At 41.7% G+C, this 24,876-nt stretch overlaps 1 protein-coding gene across 4 annotated transcripts in view; it reads left to right on the top strand.

Annotated features, from left to right (window-relative positions):
* The first annotated feature begins 3,903 nt into the window (after window positions 1-3,903).
* The window catches only part of neb (nebulin), an 85,838-nt gene continuing 64,865 nt past the window's right edge, over window positions 3,904-24,876 (top strand). For 2 of the 4 annotated variants that reach the window (XM_090229990.1, XM_036974701.2), the window contains exons 1-28: window positions 4,013-4,315; window positions 4,985-5,095; window positions 5,484-5,568; window positions 13,350-13,460; window positions 13,673-13,780; window positions 13,923-14,132; window positions 14,343-14,447; window positions 15,292-15,396; window positions 15,970-16,074; window positions 16,188-16,295; window positions 16,865-16,981; window positions 17,651-17,752; window positions 18,156-18,263; window positions 18,454-18,558; window positions 18,700-18,798; window positions 19,411-19,515; window positions 19,744-19,851; window positions 19,985-20,098; window positions 20,397-20,594; window positions 20,809-20,916; window positions 21,136-21,234; window positions 21,502-21,606; window positions 21,850-21,957; window positions 22,077-22,388; window positions 22,790-22,996; window positions 23,188-23,292; window positions 23,623-23,730; window positions 23,851-24,162. In XM_090229990.1, coding sequence (XP_090086116.1) covers window positions 5,506-5,568; window positions 13,350-13,460; window positions 13,673-13,780; window positions 13,923-14,132; window positions 14,343-14,447; window positions 15,292-15,396; window positions 15,970-16,074; window positions 16,188-16,295; window positions 16,865-16,981; window positions 17,651-17,752; window positions 18,156-18,263; window positions 18,454-18,558; window positions 18,700-18,798; window positions 19,411-19,515; window positions 19,744-19,851; window positions 19,985-20,098; window positions 20,397-20,594; window positions 20,809-20,916; window positions 21,136-21,234; window positions 21,502-21,606; window positions 21,850-21,957; window positions 22,077-22,388; window positions 22,790-22,996; window positions 23,188-23,292; window positions 23,623-23,730; window positions 23,851-24,162 — 3,435 coding nt within the window. In that variant the 5' untranslated portion in view covers window positions 4,013-4,315; window positions 4,985-5,095; window positions 5,484-5,505. Of the gene's footprint in view, window positions 4,316-4,984; window positions 5,096-5,483; window positions 5,569-9,605; window positions 9,681-13,349; window positions 13,461-13,672; window positions 13,781-13,922; window positions 14,133-14,342; window positions 14,448-15,291; window positions 15,397-15,969; window positions 16,075-16,187; window positions 16,296-16,864; window positions 16,982-17,650; window positions 17,753-18,155; window positions 18,264-18,453; window positions 18,559-18,699; window positions 18,799-19,410; window positions 19,516-19,743; window positions 19,852-19,984; window positions 20,099-20,396; window positions 20,595-20,808; window positions 20,917-21,135; window positions 21,235-21,501; window positions 21,607-21,849; window positions 21,958-22,076; window positions 22,389-22,789; window positions 22,997-23,187; window positions 23,293-23,622; window positions 23,731-23,850; window positions 24,163-24,876 lie in introns of all 4 variants that reach the window. The other 2 variants (XM_036974698.2, XM_090229989.1) reach the window with 2 other exon arrangements.

Here is a 24,876-nt window from a genome sequence, read left to right as displayed (position 1 = left end):
CAAAATAGCCCCATAACATCAAAGATGCACCACCATATTTTATTGCATGTATGAGGTACGTTTCTGCTTATGCTTCTGTTTTTTAACGCCAAACCCACCACTGGTGTGCATGGCAAAAAAAACCTATTTTTATGACATCTGACAATAGCACTGCCTGGAGTTTGATAAACGGCATTGGCACTTGGATTGGAAAAGGTTCAATGGTCAGAAAATAGAGCTATATGGCCACGCACACCAGTGGTGGGTTTAACTTGGATACCACATCTGGGATAACTATAGTTTTAACTATGCTTTGTGTAAAGGATAGTTACTTTGGAGGTGACAACAGCTATTTGAATACAGATCCCAAAAATGACATCTTTTGAAAACTATTTGAGTACAGATCTCAGGAAATAATTAATTTTTAAAACTATTGGAATATAGATCTCAGAAAGCAACTACTTGAAGGAAAGGAGGGGAGCGACTAGGAGAGAGAGACTAGGAGAGGGAGACATGCAAGACTTCAGAGATGCAACTTGAAGGGAGGGAAACTGCTGGAAGAATGGAGATCGTTTGACACCACAAACCATAACAGGGTAATGTCATACCAGCTTGACTGGTACCTGATCTAACCTTTAACTCACAGGCTGAGCTCAATCTAGAAGTATGGTATGAGTAACTTGTCATACGTCTTCTGCAGCATACAGTCACATCAGGAGCTCAGTATCATACTAAGTTGCTATTTACTTCTTTATGGTGCATATTTATTTAGGGTTGGTGGTGGGACAGCAGGTCAATGGTTTGATTCCCTTTCCTTCAAATCCAGTGGCTCATAATGGCGTAGACCCTGCTCCAGACACCACACAGCCCGTGGCCAGGGAGACTTAACACAGGGCCTTGATCAGAGAGTCTCCTGCATAGAGTCAGTCAGTACAGTCAGTACCCCCACCTGAACTACAGTACCAGTCTCTCCAAGGGCAGTATCAAGCGTCTCAGAGGGCTGATCTAGGATCAGGTCCCCCCTGTCCATGTTATAATCCTATTCATTCATTATGATCAAAAAGGCAAAACTGATCTTAAATCAGCACTCCTGCTCTGAGACGCTTGATACATACAACCCCAGACTCAGAGCCCACTTCCACTCAAGGAACCACCTGCAACACACTGTCCCCACTGACATCACCCCCAAACCAGTCAGCATTCGTGATCACTTTCCATCACCCCCTAGGGGGGCAGGTAGTTGGGGTTTTCTCTTGTTTTCTTTCCCCTCCCTGCCCCTTCTTACCCCTTCCTCATAGTTGAATACAATGTGTATACAAAACATTAAGAACACCTGCTCTTTCTATGACATACATTGATTCGATTTGTTGTCCTCATTTGGATTCTAAGAGTCTTTAAAACATTAAAATACAATTTATAATACAATCACATTTTCACATATTACTCACTGTTACAAACAGCAAACATAATACACTGCCATATTGACCAGATAAATAATCTAACAGTATAAAAGGGTAGATTGGTTCCTTCATGTACCATAGTCCTGTATAACCTTTCAATTTATTATATTTAAATGGTTCTAAAGTATTGTTTGAATGTATTTAATGAAAGGTATTTGGTTTGCTCAGATAAATTATTCAATTTCTTTATTCCTCTGAATTTAAATGTTATTTTGCCTATTTCTCTTTTCTGCCTGGATAACACATTGATGGTGGACAATCTATTCCTAGTATTGACTGAATGTCTGTCTCTTACCTACTGAATACTGTTGTTAATGGATTTTGGCCGTTTTAAATGGTGTGCATTGTAAAATAAAATAAGCATGTTTTTTTTATAATTATCTTGTTGATTGATGACCCCCCCAAGATCATTGTGCATGACTACAACAGAAGAATCATATCTCCACCTTAAAACAATCCTTGCTGCTTTGTTGAATGCTATGATCCCTTATTGATGTCACTTGTTAAAGGGGAGGAGATACAGTTGAAGTTGGAAGTTTACATACACCTTAGCCAAATACATTTAAACTCAGTTTTTCATAATTCCGGACATTTAATCCTAGTAAAAATTCCCTGTCTTAGGTCAGTTAGGATCACCACTTTATTTTAAGAATGTGACATGTCAGAGTAATAGTAGATATAATTATTTATTTAAGCTTTTATTTCTTTCATCACATTCCCAGTGGGTCAGAAGTTTACATACGCCGCAAACGTTTCGGGTAGCCTTCCACAAACTTCCCAGAATAAGTTGGCTAAATTTTGGCCCATTCCTCCTGACAGAGCTGGTGTAACTGAGTCCGGCCTCCTTGCTCGCAAAAGCTTTTTCAATTCTGCCCACACATTTTCAATAGGATTGAGGTCAGAGCTTTGTGATGGCCACTCCAATACCTTGACTTTGTTGTCCTTAAGCCATTTTGCCACAACTTTAGAAGTATGCTTGGGGTCATTATCCATTTGGAAGACCCATTTGCGACCAAACTTCAACTTCCTGACTGATGTCTTGAGATGTTGCTTCAATATATCCACATAATTTTCTTCCTCATGATGCCATCTATTTTGTGAAGTGCACCTGTCCCTCCAGCAGCAAAGCATCCCCACAACAGGATGCTGCCACCCCCGTGCTTCACGGTTGGGATAGTGTTCTTCGGCTTGCAAGCCTCCCCCTTTTTCCTCCAAACATAACGATGGTCATTATGGCCAAACAGTTCTATTTTTGTTTCATCAGACCAGAGGACATTTCTCCAAAAGGTATGATCTTTGTCCCCATGTGCAGTTGCAAACCTTAGCCTGGCTTTTTTATGGCGGTTTTGGAGCAGTGGCTTCTTCCTTGCTGAGCGGCCTTTCAGGTTATGTCGATATAGGACTCGTTTTCCTGTGGATATAGATACTTTGTACCTGTTTCCTTCAGCAGCTCCATAATGTCCTTTGCTGTTGTTCTGGGATTGATTTGCTGTTGTTCTGGGATTGATTTGCACTTTTCGCACCAAAGTACTTTCATCTCTAGGAGACAAAACGTGTCTCCTTCCTGAGCGGTATGGCGGCTGTGTGGTCCCAAGGTGTTTATACTTGCGTGCTATTGTTTGTACAGATGAACATGGTACCTTCAGGCGTTTTGAAAATGTTCCCAAGGATGAACCAGACTTGTGGAGGTTTTCACTTTTTCTGAGGTCTTGGCTGATTTCTTTAGATTTTTCCATGATGTCAAGCAAAGAGGCACTGAGTTTGAAGGTAGGCCTTGAAATACATCCACAGGTACACCTCCAATTGACTCAAATTATGTCAATTAGCCTATCAGAAAGAAGCTTCTAAAGCCATGACATCATTTTCTGGAATTTTCCAAGCTGTTTAAAGGCACAGTCTATTTAGTGTATGTAAATGTCTGACCCACTGGAGTTGTGATACAGTAAATTATAAGTGAAATAATCTGTCTGTAAATAATCATTGGAAAAATGACTTGTGTCATGGACAAAGTATATGTCCTAACTGACTCGCCAAAACGATTGTTTGTTAACAACAAAATTGTGGACTGGTTGAAAAACCACCATGTAAACTTCCGACTTCAACTGTAGGTTAAGGAGGGATTTTTAAGCCTCGAGAAAATTGAAACATTTTAGTCATTTCACAGACGCTCTGATCCAGAATTTACAGTAGTGAGTGCATACAGTTTTGTAATGGTCCCGCGTGGGAATCGAAACCACAACCCTGGCTTTGCAAGCTCTACAAACTGAGCCACACGGGACCACATGGATTGTGTATGTGTGCCATTCAGAAGGTGAATGGGCAAGACAAAAAGTGAACTGCCTTTGAACAGTGTATGGTAGTAGGTGCCTGTTCTTTTTTGTCAAGAACTGCAACACTGCTGGGTTTTTCACGCTCAACAATTTCCCATGTGTATCAAGAATGGTCCACCACCCGAAGGACATCCAGCCAACTTGATACAACTCTTGGGAAGCATTTGAGTCAACATGGGCCAACATATCCCTGTGGAATGCTTTCGACACCTTGTAGAGTCCATGCCCCGATGAATTAAGGCTGTTCTGAGGGCAAAGGAAGGGGGGTAAGGTGCAACTCAATATCAGGAAGGTATTTCTAATATTTGGTATACTTAGTGTATATTGCACTCAGATAAATTTACTTAACAGGTGCTATTTTCTTGAGGGATCACTTATGTATATTTAGATTTTGAAACCTGAGAGCGCCAGCCTCTGATTGGTTGTTTGGACCACATGATAACCACGGTGCTGCTGCAGCTGTGAGCTGTCGCCCATCGTTTCTGTGGAGGGAAGTTGGGGAGGCTCTTTGGCGGCTTGGAAACAATTAAACTCTAAAGTAAACTGGTAAGCTAAAAGAATCAATAAACTGAACATATTCCTTCCTTTCATCTTACCGCTCCAGCATTGCCATCGTTTGGGACTATTTTGTCTTCTGTACAGTTTTGTCTCCTGCTGCCTTTGGATTGCTTAGAGATAGTTAATGAAGGAACAATCCCAGTTAACGGGCTGTGTCCTCGTTAAAGCAGTCTCGGAGCAGTTGATTTCCAGAGACCAACAGGCCAACAATGGGACACCTTTTTAAAACACATCACGAGTTTGTTGCATTTTCCAAACCTCTCCTGCTTCTGTTTTCAAGTCATTTTTGGTGGAAAAGTACTTTCGTGAATGGAGTGCTAAAAAAGGGTAGTTAGTACAGCCATCCTAAATTTAACCTGCAGCCTCAGAAGGCATTGGAGCTCTGTTAGCTAAACAAAGCCAGCCAATCAGACTGTGGTATCAACTTACATGACAAACAGCTGTCCCAACCCTTCAGTCAGGAGGCGCAGGACTGCTCTAGGGGGGTTTAAGGTGTCAAACTCTCATCAAATTCTACCGGCCTTCAAAAGGCATTCCAGTACAACTGTGATCCCACGTTTTAGCTGTACCTGAGCTTTATCTTATCTGGTGTGGAATTGGAGTTGATCACATTGAGAGTGAATGTTAATTCTGACGCTTATTTGTTTACTTGTCTAGGCTTTAGGACAAAACACAAATTGGAATATCAGTTTGGGACCCTAGTGGACAGCAAGTCAGCAGCTTCCTTTACTGTAAGGTTTCTGGAAATACTACAGGAGTCTTTCTTGGGTACGGCATGTTGCACTGTTTGGCATCATTGTGTGTGCATGTTATGTGTGAATGACTTTGTTAGAAGGTTCTGTCCATATCCTGTCTTTGACGTTGGTGGTTTGGGTTCACCAGAGACTGCAAGGCAGGTTCTTAAAATATCTCTGTTAATGTTGTCCTTCAGCCTCTGGTAAAGACACATTGCTCTATGGAGGACACTAGTACTGCTTTTTCATTCTAAAGAGGAAATGTATTGCAACACAGAGTTTTACATTGATGTTGACTGTTACGTTGAAATTATGGATACTAGATGATTGTGAATTGTGCTTGTAAAGTTTCAACCGTATTTTACTGGGATCATTGATCATTGAGAATTGAAATGCCTGATGATGTTATGTGTTTGAGGTAGAAACCCCTAAAACTGCATCATCATGGATGAGAATGAAGAAATCGAGGAGGAGTTTGAGGAGGATGAGGAGATTTTTGAGGAAGAGGTAAGTAAATATTTTCTTGCGACATCAACACAACACACCGTCATTGTCTTAGGTACTCAGACTCAGTCAATTCAATTCAAATTCATTCAAGGAAAATTAGAATAGGAATCAGAATTTCAGTTTACCTCCTGAATTGAAATGTAATTGGAACCCCAACCCCATTTCAAACCAACTACATATGTTCTTAGGTCTGAGTAGAGTTTTTTTTTTTTTTTTACAGGGACAGTGCACATTAATCAACGTTTCAGTAAAAGTGCCGGTTTTAGCCAGCCGGCTAATTTTCAACCGCAGTCCCTGGGCAGGTTATTAAAAACAATTACGATATAGACAATAGCAACATAGGACACGCAAGACATAGCATACAGACATAGCAACATAGAACAAAAAGCAGCAAGACAAAATTCATAAAAGCAACAGTGTTTCCACACCTCACAAGCTACAGACAACAGACAACATGGAAAGCGGCAACACACAGCTAGGGACCATGTTCACAAATCTGATTGACCTTTAGCCATGTCTGATTGACCTTTAGCATTTTGTGAAAGTGGCCACAGTTCTATGGCCACAGTAGTCAAATCGAATCAAATTTTATTGGTCATATACACGTGGTTAGCAGATGTTATTGCGAGTGTAGCGAAATGCTTGTAAACAAAGTTTCCTAAGGACTAGAAGTGAGAGCCTCTGTCAGCCCCATTTCTCTCTTCCCTGGCTCTGGTACTGGTGGGTCTCCAGGTTAACTAGCTAGCTTTACTCAGTCCCTATGACCAGGCAACTTAGTTTTGATACCACCCCAGTAAGTCGTTCAGGAGTCCAGGTGTCTTTGAGCTGTGAGCAGGGTTAGATCCTGTTTCCAAAGAACACGCATCTTCCTATATGCTAGCTGTAGACATGGCCCTGGCTAGCCCTGTACAGTCCAGATAACTGTAAATCAGACCAGGGACCAGCCATTAAAATCAAAGCCCCTGCCACTTTCCTCTTTTCTTGGACATTTTAAAGCCCAGTTATGAACATAAAAAGTAATCACACCCTTTTGTTTACAAGGACCATCGCACTTAAGCAGTGTGATGTTTAAAATGAGAAAACACCTTTAACTTGGTAGTCGATGTAGAAGTAGTAGAAGTACACTTTACCTGACCAACCACTTCAAGACTCCCAGAGAGATCAACTACTGACAACTATAGGCTTTGATGGCAGGAGCACACTGATGTAATAGCTCTAGTTATTACACAACAGACAGTGTGAAGACATTGCTGTCATTCCTGCAGATACTGTCAATTTGTATTAAGTTACACTGCACTTCAATATGCATGAATGGAAGAGTCCATCATCATTCGTCATCTATAACATTTCTTACACTATTGGTGTAAAATGTATAGTAATGTTGGGATGATGTTCCATTCAGAAGAGTTATGGATTGTTTGGGGAGCTGCTATTTTGTTGGAATAAACATGTAGTATCAGTAAGATTATACTGTGCCTTTCTTCAACAATGTGTAATATTGGTGCAAAACCTCTGTCACACAATTAAAAACATTTTGAAGCATTTGGCTTCAGACTGGCAGTTCTGGAGATGTAGTATCACCATAATCTACAGTCTATTCCAGTGTTGACAGCTCCCCAAGCTCTAACATAGATTTTCATACTGTGTCATTGTACTTCTTTGTGATGGTCCACTCAGAGCGTCCAATGGAAGAGTGAAAGCAGAAGGCTAATAACTGAATCTCTTATTTCCTGGTGAAATGGGGTTAAAGTTAGCCTCGTATTTGTCTAAACTTTATGTTGTTGATAACTTATAGGGGAATCCAAATCATTTCTTCCTAATTGAGGATGTGGAAGATACTTCTGATTTGTCATTGTTACAAATTCAAAACATTTAGAAAAATGAACTACAGTATTTGGAAAGTTATTGTGTGGTTCCCATATAACATATCCACTTTTTCAAAGAGATTTATCTTTAATGCAAAAATGTAAATGCTTTGTAATGCAGAAAAAAAAGAATACGCTCAACTCAATACACTCTGATTTCACTACTACTTTCATCTACACTTTGGAGGTCATTTTTAAAGAGATGACTTTGATGTTAATAGTAAGATAGCTTCTTTCATCTGATCTACAGGCTGGGGAGAAACGTGCAGCTGTGCATTTTATAGGATATACAGTACTCTACGTTGCGGATAATAACTGGGTGGCTTGTACAATCATTCAGGACAACAGTTTTTTGTTGATATTTCAGGGTGGTTATTAAGTGGTTATTAATATGGATTATACTGCACTAAGTATTTCATGTGCAGCATTTAACGATTTGAACAAGAGCAGTTTCTCATGATAGTACATTGTTTTATGTTATGCTGCTTTTCCCTCTTAATGTTAATCAAGTTTGAGATCTTTTCAACTTCCAATTTGACAGTATATTTTTCTCCCAGTAAGATAAACATTTATTCTGAGCTCTGATATGTGGCTGTTAAACACTCTCGGGACGGGACAGCACAGGAGATACACATTTAGCAGTTGACATAGTGAGAAGTGCTGCCTGCTGTAAATCACACGGTAGCAGCTCCAGTATCCAAGCTTGGGTCTGCTAACATCACTCATAGGATGTGCTTAGGAGGTTGATTCATGTAGAGAGAAACCAGCAGGCAACTAGCAGCTAGCTAGAGGAGGAAGGCAAATCTAAGCTCTGTAGGAGCAGAATCTCAGCCTGATTCCAGATCTGTTTGTGATGTCTTGCCAACTCCTGACAAGAAGATTCTACCCGTTCTCTGTCCTCCATTGTTTATTGTCATTTGTAAAACCTGTTGGGGAACAACAACAAAGCGGGTGTGGGGTAGTTCATGTACCTGTATGATTCTCCTCTTGTCTTGTAGAGTCAGAAAACAGCCTCTTACAACTGTTGTTTAAAGTGTTTGCGATTTTAACCCCCCAGCTCTGGTCTATCAGTGTTTCAGTAGGCTGTTTGGCATTTTAATCGGAGGCCTATGTTGTGTCAGGACGATAATGATGATGATTCTGACCATTAATTAGGGTTTTCTAGACAGTTCCACCAATAGGGTTGTTAGATGTGTTCATCGGGTTGTCCCCTATTAATGGTATGGCAATGAGTACCTTCCTGAGTTAGAGAACAATGTCTCACTCTCAACTCACAGAGGCCACTGGTTATAAGTTTGGCTTAGTTAAAGTTAGACACAGGCTATTCAGGGAACATGTGTGAGAATGTTTTTAGTTTAGTAGAGTATGTTTCTCTGATTTAAGCTAATAGTAAGGAGATTTAATAGTATAATCACTAAGGATTAAAACCGTTTTAGCTGTCTTGTTGATATTTTGATTCATAGTGACTATTTACAACAAGGACAATGGACTTGTTAATGGAATAACCAACAAGAATATCCAGTGAGGTCATGTTTTGCAAATATTCTACTGTTTCCATTGTCCCAGACAAACTCACTCAGTCAAAACCAGCTAAAGTATTTGAAATTATTGTAAGTAGATTTGAACCCAGGTCTGGTCAGAGGGCTCTGTCAGATGCAGGCAGGCAACCAGCAAACAGTCAGTCAGGCAGACAGAGCCGTCAGTCAGGCAGTCATTCAGGGCTATTATAGGCTCCTACTCCTCTTTCCCCCTGGAATAGAGGCTTCATTACACTCTTCAGTAATCACAGTATATACCAGGATCCAAAAGGACACCTTCAAGGTCACTGGAGGGATCTGGGATATATGGAACCTTTTATTACATTATAGTGAATGTAGTTATTATATCATTATGCTAATTGTCAAAGACTGTAGCTGAACGTTAGTGCTGAAAGTAGAATATCTGACTTAACTACCACTGGTGACAGTGCAGATGAGTATTAAGTGAGTATAAGAATGAGTATTACTGTTTATCAATGTTATTTACAGTATAAAAGGCTAACTGAATGTGTCAGAGATCAGGGTATTATTGCACCAGAGCTGGGGAAAAAATCCATCCAATACATTTGTGATATGTCTTCCTTTTGCTTGTAATGGCGATTTTGAAACCAGCGAGTTGTTCCTATATTTATAGTATTTTGAGGAGACGGTGACTTCGACCACCTCTCACCAGACCACAACTCAGGGGGGAGCAGAGGTGAAGCAACAGGTAGAAGACAACAGTGAAATAAACAGCACATGCAGCTCATGATGCTTCGGTTGTGCTTGCATGTCATGGGGGTTATTCCACAGATGTAAGCCTAACAAAGGAGAGAAATTCTAGAAAGGATACTGTTTAAAAAGGCGATGTGCGTGACCCTGTGGATTATTAAACAAACTACCTTGTTTAACAATTCACAATTTACTCAAGTCGAGCAAGACATTTTTTGGGCCATTCCAAAAGTGAGTTCCCAAACAAAAAGGCGATTGTTTGGGTAATTCACAAATCATGACTTCATGTACATTTTCTCAGGCTAGTGAGTGATTGATGAAATAGCCCTCATATAGGCAGATTTTGCTAAATGATGCATGCAGTCAATTGTGTCTTGTTCACCACTGCTTTTCTCCACTGGCTCGTTCATGGCCAGTCTCTCCTTCCCTTTCCTTCAGTTTCCTTTCCTTTCCTTTTAATTTCCTTCATTCATTCCCTTTCCCTCAATTCCTTTCCTTTCCGTCATTCATTCCCTTTCCCTCAGTCCTTCTTCCTTCCTTCGTTCATTCCCTTTCCCTCAGTCCCTTTCCTTCATTCATTCCCTTTCCCTCAGTCCCTTTCCTTTCCTTCATTCAGTCCCTTTCCCTCAGTCCCTTTCCTTCGTTCAGTCCCTTTCCCTCAGTCCCTTTCCTTCGTTCAGTCCCTTTCCCTCAGTCCCTTTCCTTCCCTTCATTCATTCCCTTTCCCTCAGTCCCTTTCCTTTCCTTTGTTCATTCCCTTTCCCTCAGTCCCTTTCCTTCCCTTCATTCATTCCCTTTCCCTCAGTCCCTTTCCTTTCCTTCGTTCATTCCCTTTCCCTCAGTCCCTTTCCTTTCCTTCATTCATTCCCTTTCCCTCAGTCCCTTTCCTTTCCTTCATTCAGTCCCTTTCCCTCAGTCCCTTTCCTTCATTCAGTCCCTTTCCCTCAGTCCCTTTCCTTCGTTCTGTCCCTTTCCTTTCCTTCGTTCATTCCCTTTCCCTAAGTCCCTTTCCTTTCCTTCATTCAGTCCCTTTCCCTCAGTCCCTTTCCTTCGTTCAGTCCCTTTCCTTTCCTTCGTTCATTCCCTTTCCCTCAGTCCATTTCCTTTCCTTCATTCATTCCCTTTCCCTCAGTCCCTTTCCTTTCCTTCATTCATTCCCTTTCCCTCAGTCCCTTTCCTTTCCTTCGTTCATTCCCTTTCCCTCAGTCCCTTTCCTTTCCTTCATTCATTCCCTTTCCCTCAGTCCCTTTCCTTTCCTTCATTCAGTCCCTTTCCCTCAGTCCCTTTCCTTCGTTCAGTCCCTTTCCCTCAGTCCCTTTCCTTCGTTTTGTCCCTTTCCTTTGTTCATTCCCTTTCCCTCAGTCCCTTTCCTTCCCTTCATTCATTCCCTTTCCCTCAGTCCCTTTCCTTCCCTTCATTCAATCCCTTTCCCTCAGTCCCTTTCCTTTCTTTCATTCATTCCCTTTGCCTCAGTCCCTTTCCTTCGTTCAGTCCCTTTCCTTTCCTTCGTTCATTCCCTTTCCCTCAGTCCCTTTCCTTCCCTTCATTCATTCCCTTTCCCTCAGTCCCTTTCCTTCCCTTCATTCATTCCCTTTCCCTCAGTCCCTTTCCTTTCCTTCGTTCATTCCCTTTCCCTCAGTCCCTTTCCTTCCCTTCATTCATTCCCTTTCCCTCAGTCCCTTTCCTTTCCTTTGTTCATTCCCTTTCCCTCAGTCCCTTTCCTTCCCTTCATTCATTCCCTTTCCCTCAGTCCCTTTCCTTTCCTTCGTTCATTCCCTTTCCCTCAGTCCCTTTCCTTTCCTTCATTCATTCCCTTTCCCTCAGTCCCTTTCCTTTCCTTCATTCAGTCCCTTTCCCTCAGTCCCTTTCCTTCGTTCAGTCCCTTTCCCTCAGTCCCTTTCCTTCGTTCTGTCCCTTTCCTTTCCTTCGTTCATTCCCTTTCCCTCAGTCCCTTTCCTTCCCTTCATTCATTCCCTTTCCCTCAGTCCCTTTCCTTTCCTTCGTTCATTCCCTTTCTCTCAGTCCCTTTCCTTTCCTTCGTTCATTCCCTTTCCCTCAGTCCCTTTCCTTCATTCATTCCCTTTCCCTCAGTCCCTTTCCTTTCCTTCATTCAGTCCCTTTCCCTCAGTCCCTTTCCTTCGTTCAGTCCCTTTCCCTCAGTCCCTTTCCTTCGTTCAGTCCCTTTCCTTTCCTTCGTTCATTCCCTTTCCCTCAGTCCCTTTCCTTCCCTTCATTCATTCCCTTTCCCTCAGTCCCTTTCCTTTCCTTCGTTCATTCCCTTTCCCTCAGTCCCTTTCCTTCCCTTCATTCATTCCCTTTCCCACAGTCCCTTTCCTTTCCTTCATTCATTCCCTTTCCCTCAGTCCCTTTCCTTTCCTTCGTTCATTCCCTTTCCCTCAGTCCCTTTCCTTTCCTTCATTCATTCCCTTTCCCTCAGTCCCTTTCCTTTCCTTAATTCAGTCCCTTTCCCTCAGTCCCTTTCCTTCGTTCTGTCCCTTTCCCTTCCTTCGTTCATTCCCTTTCCCTCAGTCCCTTTCCTTTCCTTCATTCAGTCCCTTTCCCTCAGTCCCTTTCCTTCGTTCAGTCCCTTTCCTTTCCTTCGTTCATTCCCTTTCCCTCAGTCCATTTCCTTTCCTTCGTTCATTCCCTTTCCCTCAGTCCCTTTCCTTTCCTTCATTTATTCCCTTTCCCTCAGTCCCTTTCCTTTCCTTCGTTCATTCCCTTTCCCTCAGTCCCTTTCCTTTCCTTCGTTCATTCCCTTTCCCTCAGTCCCTTTCCTTTCCTTCATTTATTCCCTTTCCCTCAGTCCCTTTCCTTTCCTTCGTTCATTCCCTTTCCCTCAGTCCCTTTCCTTCCCTTCATTCATTCCCTTTCCCTCAGTCCCTTTCCTTTCCTTCGTTCATTCCCTTTCCCTCAGTCCCTTTCCTTCCCTTCATTCATTCCCATTCCCTCAGTCCCTTTCCTTCCCTTCATTCATTCCCTTTCCCGCAGTCCCTTTCCGTTCCTTCATTCAGTCCCTTTCCCTCAGTCCCTTTCCCTCAGTCTCTTTCCTTTCCTTCATTCAGTCCCTTTCCCTCAGTCCCTTTCCTTCGTTCAGTCCCTTTCCTTTCCTTCGTTCATTCCCTTTCCCTCAGTCCCTTTCTTTTCCTGTAGCCCTGATAATAAGTCCTATCCTCTGTCCCTACTGGACCTTAACCTAGCCAATACCATATTATCTTCCATCCCATTACCTCCATGTAGAATTACATTGTCAAGTAATCATTCCATTTAATGCCTTGATACAGTCAAATACCACAATTAGTAGCTAAGGTGGTCTTTTTATCAGCCATTGCAATGAATTCTTGCAGGTAAGTGAACTTGGTTGCAGAGTAGCATGAAGTAGACTAAGTCATTGTTGCTTTCACACACGTGTCCCTTTTGTAAGAGACTTATGATAGTCAAAATGTCATTCACTTGTTTACCCATTTATTTATATTACACCTAGAATAATACTAATATTCTGTCATTGTTACAGTAGCATTGATTCTGTCTTGTTTCTGGTTTCTCTGTATTGTCTCACCAGCCTCTTTGTTGTAAATGGATGTGTACCTCTGGTTTGGTTTCCTCTCATAAAGGAACAACAGTCATAGTTTGACACATGACTAACAGCCTTACCTCTGTTCCTCAGTCTGGCGTTCCGGTGAGAAGAGTCGTCAGGAAGAAGGCTAAGGTGGACACCTCCAAGTTCATGACTCCTTACCTGGCCCACAGCCAGAAGATGCTGGACTTGTTCTCCTACGTAAGCAAGCCCATTACAACCAGGTCATGTTCATTAGGGTACATCGTAGCAAAACGTTTTGAAAAGTCTAGGTAGTCCCTTTTCTGTTTCCTTCAGTATTGTTCCGTATATTGCCTAATGAAGAGAACCCGAGTCAATGCTTTTTTCATGCCCCCCCCCCCCCTTTTGGATCATGATTATGAAGTTACATTGTTCCGATGTGTCCCTAACAGAACAAGTATCGTCATGCCTATGACAAGGCTAAGGGGAAACCCTATGACATCTCGGCTGACACCCCTGAGATGGTCCGGATCAAGAAGGCTCAGGAGCAGCTGTCTGAGGTATGGAGGCCTCGGTTCTATTCTGTCCGCTTCTCTGATAGATATCATATATCACAGTCTCAGTCAATGTTGCACTGTCACTAATAATAATATCAAAATAAAACTTTGGTCAAATCTACACTTGACTCATTGCCCCTACCAGGTGAAATACCGGATGGAGGGAAATAAGGTCAAGTGTACCAGTCTGTACGATGGGGAGGCCAGAGAGATCGCCCATGTCAAGCATGTCTCGGAGTTGATCAGCAAGGTTCTGTACAGGGCCAAGTGGGATGAGACTAAGGACAGGTACTTGCTGCCCCCTGATGCCCCTGAGCTTGTCCTGGCTGTGAAGAATGCTGCCAACTACAGCAAGGTAACTTCATACTCAGCCTTCACTGTAGTGGTGCTGTTACAACACTTGTCCCAGGCTAATTTATTGAGTCGTAGGAGAGAATAATAATATTTTGTACGTAGATTACTCAATTCAGATGAATCTAAGTAATTCATATTTATTCCAAAAAAGGGTTGCTATAGATTGCTTTTCTATATTTGAACTTCTCCTTTTGTTTTTCTGTGTGATCAGAAACTGTACACAGAGGCCTGGGATGAGGACAAGACCATGTGCTATCCCTACAGTGACTCTCCTGAGCTGCGCAGGGTGGCAAAGGCACAGGAGGTCCTCAGTGATGTGAGTACTGCAACTACCTGTTGGTATTCTAACCTACACTTAACTACACTTTTCCTTGTGATTACAGCAAGTTGATATCAGTGTTATTAGGTCGGTTTTATAGTACTGTTTTAAAGTTACTGTAAGTTGTATTTGAACAGCATTCATTTTTTACACTGAGTGATTGTTATAACTGGTTGTTCTATGATTTAAATGTTGTAAGTCATAAATATCCTTCTCAACAACACTTCCTAGAATGCAGTGTCTGCGTCAGTCAGTCAGCTGAACCACGACCACGAGTGTGGTGGTTCACTTTGTAATTCACTTGGAACAATTCATTGCTCACATCACATTAGGACAGTAAGGTGTCCAACATCAATCAGACTTCAGGAAAACACAGTTTACCCCCTTCATTTAAAAACTCTATTTTTGCTTCCTGAGCTTTTTGTTTTCTGCTGACTCAGATGTTCCATATGGAACCATTTCCTCTGAGCAGCTATTTCTACATGTAGGATGCAATTATAATGGTCACTGCTGTCGCTCTTATTTTTAAAGTGAACTTCAGATTTCCGCTGTTCCAATTTATTGGCTTATCCAGTTAGATATCATCAAGCAGAGCATTACCACATGTAGCTAACAGGCATCACATGTTGTGTCAAAGGTCAACTATTGATTAGAGATACATCTCGTCATGGCCTGGGGTGGCCTAGCGGTCACTGCTGCTGCCTTCAGAGAGAATAAGCTGGTGTTAATATGGGTTTGAATCCAGCACACACCCTTCTAACACACTGTTCTCCTTACTTTCCTGTCTCCCTTCTGTGTCTCTTCTGTTCCTCTCACCATTCTGTTCTGCTCCATTCTGCAGATCTTGTACAAGAAGGGTCATGCTGAACGCACGGCGAAGTACACCTCTCTGGCTGTCCCTAATGATATGGAGTTGGCCAAGAGAAATTTTGACCAGCGCAGTGACGTAAGTGGTGTGACACACACACACACACACACACACACACACACTGATTCATTGACAATGGCTTCTCATCATCCTTGACAGCATTGTAATGTAGACATTGAGAGAATCATTATCATAGCCCTCAGCTGTAGAGTCCTGACAGTGAGGACAAGGTGGACCAGTGGGTGTTGTCAGTCACTGCCTGACATGGGTGAGGTCCCCAGCCCTGCTGTCCTTGTCCCTGGGAGATAGAGGGGGATGACTGCCACCTGCTCCATGATATTATTATTGGAAGGCAGCAGCCCTGTTCTGGCAGACAGACGTGGTGCAACGACAATAGCCTGAGATTATTATAAATCCCCGCCGCTCCCAACATGTTTTATACACCCCCTGTAGCTGCAGAGGCCCAAACAATTTCAGCGTCCATCTATAATGTTCATATCATTCTGTTTTGAATGACTTTTAAGGCAACATTTTGACAGATAATATTTTAAGTGTTTCTTGATTGTGTCATGCCTCTATTTTTCCATTTTAGTTCAGTAGCTTATTTTAAATGACCCCAAAGTCTGACTTTTCATTGCTTCTCTCTTGCAGCTCAAGTACCATGAGGACTACAACAAGAACGTCAAGGGCCACTGGTGCGAGACGCCCTACATTGATGTGGCTGTTGCTAGGGTGGCTATGGACAACATCAGCAATGTAAGAGCCCACTATTGTATAGCATATTAATAGTTATTGGCATAAATTACATTACAGTATGCCTTCATCAAGTCATAACCCGTCATATCAATATTTGTCTTTTCTCATTTCAGAAAAAGTACACGGCTGCATATGAGGACATAAAAGACCAAATAAATTTTATGCAAACTGAGACGCCAGAATACAAACAGAACAAGAAGGCTGGTCACGCTGCCAGCTCAGTGAGTCTATAGCCCTCAAAGAGAGGGACATAAAGGAGAACACACAAGCACACACAACACACACATACATACACCAACCAACCAGCTAAACCAACCAACCAGCTGTCTTCTGCTTCTCTCAGAGAAAAGAAGCAGGGAAGTGGGAGCTGGCTGAGTATATTTTTATAGATCCATCTCATGCGGCAGCAAGCAGAGAGACACACGACACTGGTTTGACCTCGAGCTCTAAACAGAGCGTGAGTCAACACCGTGACTCTTTTGTCACGCAGACATCAAGATGTGCCCACACATGTTCTGTACCCAGAGTCAGAACACTTGATAAAGAATAAATCACTGGCAAACAGTAGTTTAAATACATTTAGGCTAAAACGTAGGTGGTAACAAAACTGTAGCTTTTTTTTTGTAGTTTTGAGAAGGAGTCATTGCCTATAAGCATTTTTTCAATCCAATTTAAACACTTCAATCCAAAATCTGCTATGATGATGAGTAATTGTATTAACCTTGCCATGAATCACTGTATCACAGCAAACCATATATATAATGTATTGTACCCATTCTTCTCTCCTCAGATCAAATACAAGAAGGACTATGAGAAGAGCAAAGCGGTGGCTGACTACAATGTTCTCCCAGCCTCTGACAACCCTGTGCTCAGGCAGCTGAGATACGCTGGCACCATCTTGAGTGACGTAAGTGTCTAAGTCGGGGAGAATTAACTATTGGTCCAAACAGGTGTCATACTGAAATAGACAGAAGTTACAGGAAGCTAAACAATCACGTCTCTTCTATGAGAGGCAGTCATTAGTTACAGAAAACCATTCAGTAACCTATCCCATGTTCTGGCAGACAGCAACAGTTATCTTTCATCTCCGTTCTCAAAAGTCACTACTCGTGTTTCAAATGAACTTGTATAGTTTTTACTAGTACATTTTTATCTAGACAGTTGGCAGTTTGCTAGTTGGACAGTTTGATAGTTGGCTGCTAACAGGGTAGAAGTTATCACAGCAGATTCCTGCTAGTTAAATCGTGACAGTAGGTAAGGGTGCACCCCCCTTCTTACTGAATTATAAGGAGCCACTTATACTGTAGTTAACCCACTGAAGGTGTAACATGACCCAAGCACTACTTTGATGAGTCTAGTTAGTTACTAGTCATTCACTGTCAACTTGTTAATAATTAGTGTAGCCATTCATAGAGCCTTATATTTGGAAATAAGATGGATATAGTTTTACTCATTTTGCCGAATTTCATCAATTGAAAGCCAAGTGCTAACTTTGATATGTATTTGAGACATATAACTACTTTTGTTTGCCATTATTTTCTGCTCATCATTTCTTCTCGGATCACTCCTTTTGCAGAAAGTGTACAAGGCCAGCTATGAGAAATCGAGGGGGTCCAGTATCAACTACTGTGACACGCCCAAATTCAAGATGGACTCTGTTGTACAAAAGTTCAGTGACGTGAGTATTCCCTTCATAGTCTTCACTGACGATGTTAATGTTTTGCTTTTTAAATTGTTCAACAAATCATTGAACAGCACATTTTACATTGACATTTGACATTTTAGTCATTTAGCAGACACTCTTATCCAGAGCGACTTACAGTTAGTGCATTCATCTTAAGATAGCTAGGTGAGACAACCACACAACACAGTCATAGTAAGTACATTTCTCCTCAATAAAGTAGCTGTCAGCAAAGTCAGTGCTATTAAGAAAAGACAAGTGCGAGTGTTAGTTCAAGAAAGACATTACAAATGGCAGCAACGACCCGACTGATCATTTAAAGTGGATCTCCTTTATTGTATGTAAGTGGCGAATGGATCTTACATGGATTCATCTTTACTCCCTCTATCTCCCCTCACAGGTCCATTATAAAGACAAGTATAAGAATGAGGTGAAGGGACACTATATTGGCAGCTATGAGGACATCTACATGCTTCACTGCAAGAAAGTGGAGGAGATAAAGAGCGAGGTAAGTCATGTTGCATTGTTTTTATTTTGTTCTCTCCTCTGATGCTTTGTTAAGAGTAAGACATTGGTTGTCTCTCAAATGGCTCCTTACTCCTTATATAGTGCACTAGTTTGATCCAGGGCCCAGTGTACGACAGGCAAGTTCACTCTCAGTGATTAGAAAGTAATCATCTGTTCTTCTGTCTTTTCAGCAAAATTACAAAGCAGATTATGAGGACATCAAGACGAGATGTTTCTATCCTCAAACCATGACGCCAGAATATGAGGCTTATAAGAAAGTTGCACAGTGTAAAGATGTAAGTAATGCCTCTTGAAGAAATATTACAAATTATAACCAGTCATTTGCACTATGATTAGTGATTGAACATTAGATTTACATAATTCTTTATTTTTTATTCTTGATATTGATATTTATAAATTAACTTTTTTTTTTGCAGAAAGTTTACCGGCAACATCCGGACACAGTGAAATTTACGCAAGTGACAGATTCGCCTGTTCAAGTGCAATCTGCCATCAACGCCAAACAGCTGAGTGATGTATGTATTCAACTTTTACGACAGACCTTATATGAGTCTTCAGTGAAATTTTAAATAGTTACAGTATGAAATTACAATTACGTATATCTGTCTCCCTTAAAGAAATAGGTATTATGACCTCAATGGAACAACCTGTTAAAAAATATATGATTTAGAATTTTGTTAGAATTTTGGAACAAATACCAGAAAATAGACTTCAAGGTTGAGCCGTTGCCATGACATTAAAGATTCCTGAAGGCTGTTGCCTGAAAATGTGCTCATTCATCCACTTAACACATAGCTCAGCTGTCTTCCTGTGGACGCCATGGAAACCAGAGAGAGTTATCTCTCTCTCTCTGTAGTATTAATAGCAACATGCATTCAGTCTGCTGAAAATAACCCTAGTCTCAAATGAGAGGAGGGGGGCTGACAGTTCTGAGAGACTACTCTGAAAAGGAGAGGCCTCTCACTCCTTTGAGACAGGCAGCACTGCCCTCTAGTGGTGTGGAATGACCCATGTAGTACTCATCTTCTCCACAATATAGCTCTCCTCTGATCTACATAGTGCCAACCGTACATTTTCCTGTACCCGACTGTACTGTATTTTCATGAGGTTCTTTCTGTCTTTTCCAGCTCAACTACCACGCAGCGTATGAGTTGGATAAGTTTAAGTGTGCCCTGCCTCCAGACTACCCATTCTTCATCCAGTCCAAAGTTAACGCATTTAACCTTAGTGATGTAAGCCAAATTCTGTTGATGATACTGTAGATAATGTTTTAAAAATACAGTTGTAAATCGAATCCAGTTATAATTTCATTTGTTATAATATGATTTGAAAATAATATGCTAGTATTGACATCATTTCACAATCATTGTAGTTGGTTATCGTTGACCTCATTGGATAAACCCTCCTGATTTTTACTTGCATGATACTGATATCTTCAATGTATTTGCAACTCTGTGCAGAATTGTTACAAGTATGATTGGGAGAAAGTAAAAGCCAAGCAGTTCGAGTTTAAGGGTGATGCTATCTCAATCCTTGCAGCCCGTGCCCACACAAATATAGCCAGTGACGTGAGTATGCACGCACTGACATAAACATCTACACATGCATGTAATATTAGTATTCATATTGATAATGCTGACAGTTTCCTTTGGTGTACTTTGTAGTATAGGCCTTGACCTAACTTTTGCTCTTTGCCCTCAGGTTAAATACAAGAAGGATTTTGAGAAGAACAAGGGAAAGATGGTGGGAGCCCTCAGCATCCATGACGACCCCAAGATGCTACACTCCATGCACGTGGCCAAAATACAGAGTGATGTAAGTTATTTTCCTGCCCAGGGAATCAAGATTAGACAAAAAATGTGTCGGCTAGCTTAATCTGGCACATTTGAAATGTTGGTTGATGTGCAATGTCTTTGACAAATAAACCTAATAAAGTAAATTAAATTCCACTTAGTTTTGGTATGAAACAGAAATATGAGGATAGTGGCTGTCAGTGTGACAGGGGTGTAAAGGCTTACTGTGACTCGTCTCAACTTTATATTAAATAAACACTTTTTTATCATAGAGAGTATGTGGTGCCTCACCTTCTAATTCTCTCAAACTCTCTCCACAGCGTGAGTACAAGAAGGACTACGAGAAGACAAAGACCAAGTACATCACCACGCTGGACATGATGTCTAACACCCTGGCCAAGAAGTCCCAGGGTATCGCCAGCATGGCCGGCTACAGGACCATCCACAACCGCTACTTCCTGCCCTACGACGCCATGTCCCTGGACCGGGCCAAGAATGCCAACATCATCCAGAGTGACGTAAGAACACCATCAACCAGATTTATAGATTGATCGATAGATAGATTGATTAATTAATCTGTCTGATTGATCTAATTGATTGACTGATTGATTTGGTTTTCTTTCATCCTATTAAAGGTCTGGGGAAAAGGTTTTAATAATATTGGAGCATTTCAAAAACGGTAGAAGTATAATGAAAGTATTACTCCCACTTGGTTATTTTCCCTCACTACAGAATGAATACCATTCAGACTACAACAACTTCACCAAGGGATCTGGTTGGGTCACCTTCGGCTCCATGGAAGTGGAGAAGGCCAAGAAAGCCGGAGAGATCCTCAATGAGGTAGCTACTACAACATGATCTAGTTCAAGGTTTAAGTTTATTTGCCATAATGTAGTTAATACTCAGGAAACCATACCATAACCCTCACAATAAAAACACTATAAATTGTAAAATATGTTTTGTTATGTATGGTCTTTTCTTGCTTTGACAATACAGAAACACAACAAGATTGGTTTCACCTGCTTTGACCTATTTGTTCCATTTTTTCCTCCACTTCAGAGAAAGTACCGTCAGCACCCAGACACCGTCCCGTTCACCTCCATCGCTGACCACCCAGTCATGATGCAGGCCCAGGTCAACCAGCTAATGAGGAGTGATGTGAGTATTATTATAGTAACATTATTGGATGATAGAATCGTGTTATTCAGATCATTTAGACATCATGGGGCGGTTTCCCTGTGTCGAGAAAACTGTTTACTTAATAGCGGTGACATATTCAACTTACGTAGTACAAATGTGATTTAAAAAAAATTTAAATAGAGATTAAACAATCAGTAATTCATTTATTTGGATGGAACACCTATTTTATATCTAGAAATATGTGTTTGTGCACTCAATGCAATTTGTATTCTTCTTCCACTGCAGCTTCACTACAAGAAGGGTCTTGAGGAGATCCACCAGAAGTACTCGCTGCCCCATAATGACCCCCAGTTCCTTCAGGCCAAATGCAACGCCTACAACATCAGCAAGGTACTGTTGACTAAGACTAATTAGTTATGCCTCATATTCATATTTAATTGAATGAATTATCAAATGTTTTATCATATTATCACTGCCTGCCCGTTATATAAAGAGCACACTACTCTGAACTGTGTAGACATCTTTCCTCCACATACAACTGTGCCTTCTTGGGTGTGCACTGCATGCCTATACTGTGTTGTATTAGTGTCTCATGGAAATAGTGTAATCATTTACCGTATTGCTTTATTTCAGAACTACTACAAGCAAAGCTGGGAGGAAACCATTGCAAAAGGCTACGACATGAGGCCAGATGCTATCTCTGTCATCCATGCTAAGCATGGCAGACATATTGCCAGTGATGTAAGTATGCAATAAATCACCAGGACAACATAAAAAGCTGTACAAGATGTAGTCAACAACAATGTTCCTACGATGAATAGTGTCAGATTATCTGATGATTTTTTACTTGTTCCTTTCAGATCCAGTACAAGAAAGACCATGTGAAGGGAAGAGGCAAACAAGTGGGCTGCCGTAATCTTCAGGATGACCCCTTGCTGGTGCACTACATGCAGGTGGCCAAGATGCAGAGTGAGAGGAACTACAAGAAGGACTACCACAAGTCCAAGCTGAAGTACTGCTCCCCAGTTGACATGATGAGTGTTGCACATGCTAAGCAAGCCTCTGCAGCACAAACCAATATTGGCTACAGGAAGATCCGACACCATTACAGTCTTCTCCCTGACTCCATGAACTTTGAGCTGGCTCGCACCATGAACACCAACGCCAGTGATGTGAGTACTCTGACTCCTACCCAGGGATAGAACAAAATAATTGGTTCGATTCCAGGCTGTATCACAACCGGCCGTGATTGGGAGTCCCATAGGGCGGCGCGCAATTGACCCAGCGTCGACCAGGTTAGGGTTTGGCCGGGTTTGGCCGTCATTGTAAATACGAATTTGTTCTTAACTGACTTGCCTAGTTAAATAAAGGTTAAATAAAAAAAATCTAACATTTCACTGGCCTGGTGGGCTAATTTGGCACATTTTCTACTAGGCTGGTTGGAAAAGTACTAGCCTCTGGCCTTTAGAAACTCTAGCTTTAACTTGTAAGTTGTAATGCTGCATCTTAGATTTTTATTGTAGTGGCTTTTTGCAGCATTTCTCACATTGTCTCCTCTCCTTGCCGGATGCAGGTGAACTACAAAGCGGACTGGGAGAACTATGTGAAGGGAACTGGCTGGATCCCTATCGGATCCATTCCAGTGGAGCTAGCCAAGCAGGCCGGCGCCGCAATGGATGAGCACAAGTACAGGCAGCACCCTGAAAACTTTAAATTCACCAGCAAGATGGACGGCATGAATATGGAGCTGTGCAAGCAGAACCAAAAGATTATGAATGTTGTGAGTAGTATTTACTTACTAGGAAGGCCAAAAATCTAATCCATGGTTGTCCATTGAATTGAATTTTTCTATTGAATACATTTGGTTGAAATACACTTTGTATTAAATACATTTTGTTGGATGGAATTGAATTGAATTGAACAGAAGTGTTGATTTAAATCTATTGTTGTTATGATGTGTTTTTTTTGCAGCATGACTATAAAGCCAGTGGAGAGAAGTTCCTGCACACCTACAATCTCCCTGCAGATGCACCAGAGTTTATGCAAGCCAAATACAACGCTGTCAACATCAGCAAGGTTGGTTACATGTTGATCACTGTCCATACTATTATATACCTTTGCTATCATACACAATCAATGCACATACATATCCATGCATTCATTTAAATGTGTCTTTATTTATACTGTATAGTTGGTTATATGTTGACTGATTACAGTCCTATTTTACACACACACACACACACACACACACACACACACACACACACACACACACACACACACACACACACACACACACACACACACACACACACACACACACACACACATATATATATTACCATGATGCATTCATTGAAATGTGTCTGTAAGTAATGTGTTTATTTCTCGTTCTCCTCATCACAGAACTATTACACATACGCTCACCGTCAAGACATTCTCAAAGGACACCAGATGAAGGCAGATGCCATCCCCATCCTCGCTGCCAGGGCCTGCACTAATATTGCCAGCAATGTACGTATGAATTGGAAGAAATTCTAAATCTGTATTTTGGTTTATTGATTAACCATAGTTGACCATAATCATGACATTCTATTCATGGTATTTACATTCATCATTGTATTTCCTGTACAGTACAAGTACAAGCTGGCGTACGAGAAGGGAAGAGGCAAACAAGTGGGCTGCCGTAATCTTCAGGATGACCCCTTGCTGGTGCACTACATGCAGGTGGCCAAGATGCAGAGTGAGAGGAACTACAAGAAGGACTACCACAAGTCCAAGCTGAAGTACTGCTCCCCAGTTGACATGATGAGTGTTACACATGCTAAGCAAGCCTCCGCAGCACAAACCTATGCTGGCTACAGGAAGAGCCTCCACAACTACACTCTTCTCCCTGAGGCTATGCCTGTTCAGCTGGCTCGTACCATGATGGAGATCCAGAGCAACGTGAGTTCATTTCAATATCCTTGCCATTCAATACCAGAATGATGGTATGAAACCAGGCTTGACTGAGTAAGTGTACTATCGACCTGTGTGCATAAGCAGTAACTACTATCAATCCGGTGGGCATCAACACTAACCGCATCCATTGCTGACTATATTAGTAATGATTTTTGTGAACAATAGTGTATTTTGAGTGAGAGGAACCTGTCTGATACCTGTCCTGTCCTGAAACCTGACCTGTTCTGATACCTGTCCTGATACCTGCCCTGTTCTGATACCTGTCCTGATACCTGCCCTGTTCTGATACCTGTCCTGATACCTGCCCTATTCTGATATCTGTCCTGATACCTTCCCTGATAACTGTCCTGATATCTGGCCTAATACCAGTCATGTCCTGATACCTGTCCTGATACCTGACCTGATACCTGTCCTGATACCTGACCTGATACCTGCCCTGTCCTGATACCTTTACTGATACCTGTCCTGTCTTGATACCTGTCCTGATACCTGTCCTGTTCTGATACATGTTGTGATACCTGTCCTGCCCTGATACCTATCCTGGCCGCATACTTGGCCTAATAATTGTCCTGATACCTTCCCTGATACCTGTCCTGTCCTGATATCTGACCTGTTCTGATACCTGTCCTGATACCTGTCCAGATTCCTGTCCAGATTCCTGTCCAGATACCTGCCTTGATACCTGTCCTGATACGTTCC

The sequence above is a fragment of the Oncorhynchus mykiss genome, chromosome 3 (genome assembly GCF_057628025.1).
Source record: "Oncorhynchus mykiss isolate SJ-2025 chromosome 3, ASM5762802v1, whole genome shotgun sequence".
In the NCBI taxonomy this organism is placed as follows: Eukaryota; Metazoa; Chordata; class Actinopteri; order Salmoniformes; family Salmonidae; genus Oncorhynchus; species Oncorhynchus mykiss.
This window is presented reverse-complemented; position numbering and strand designations above follow the sequence as displayed.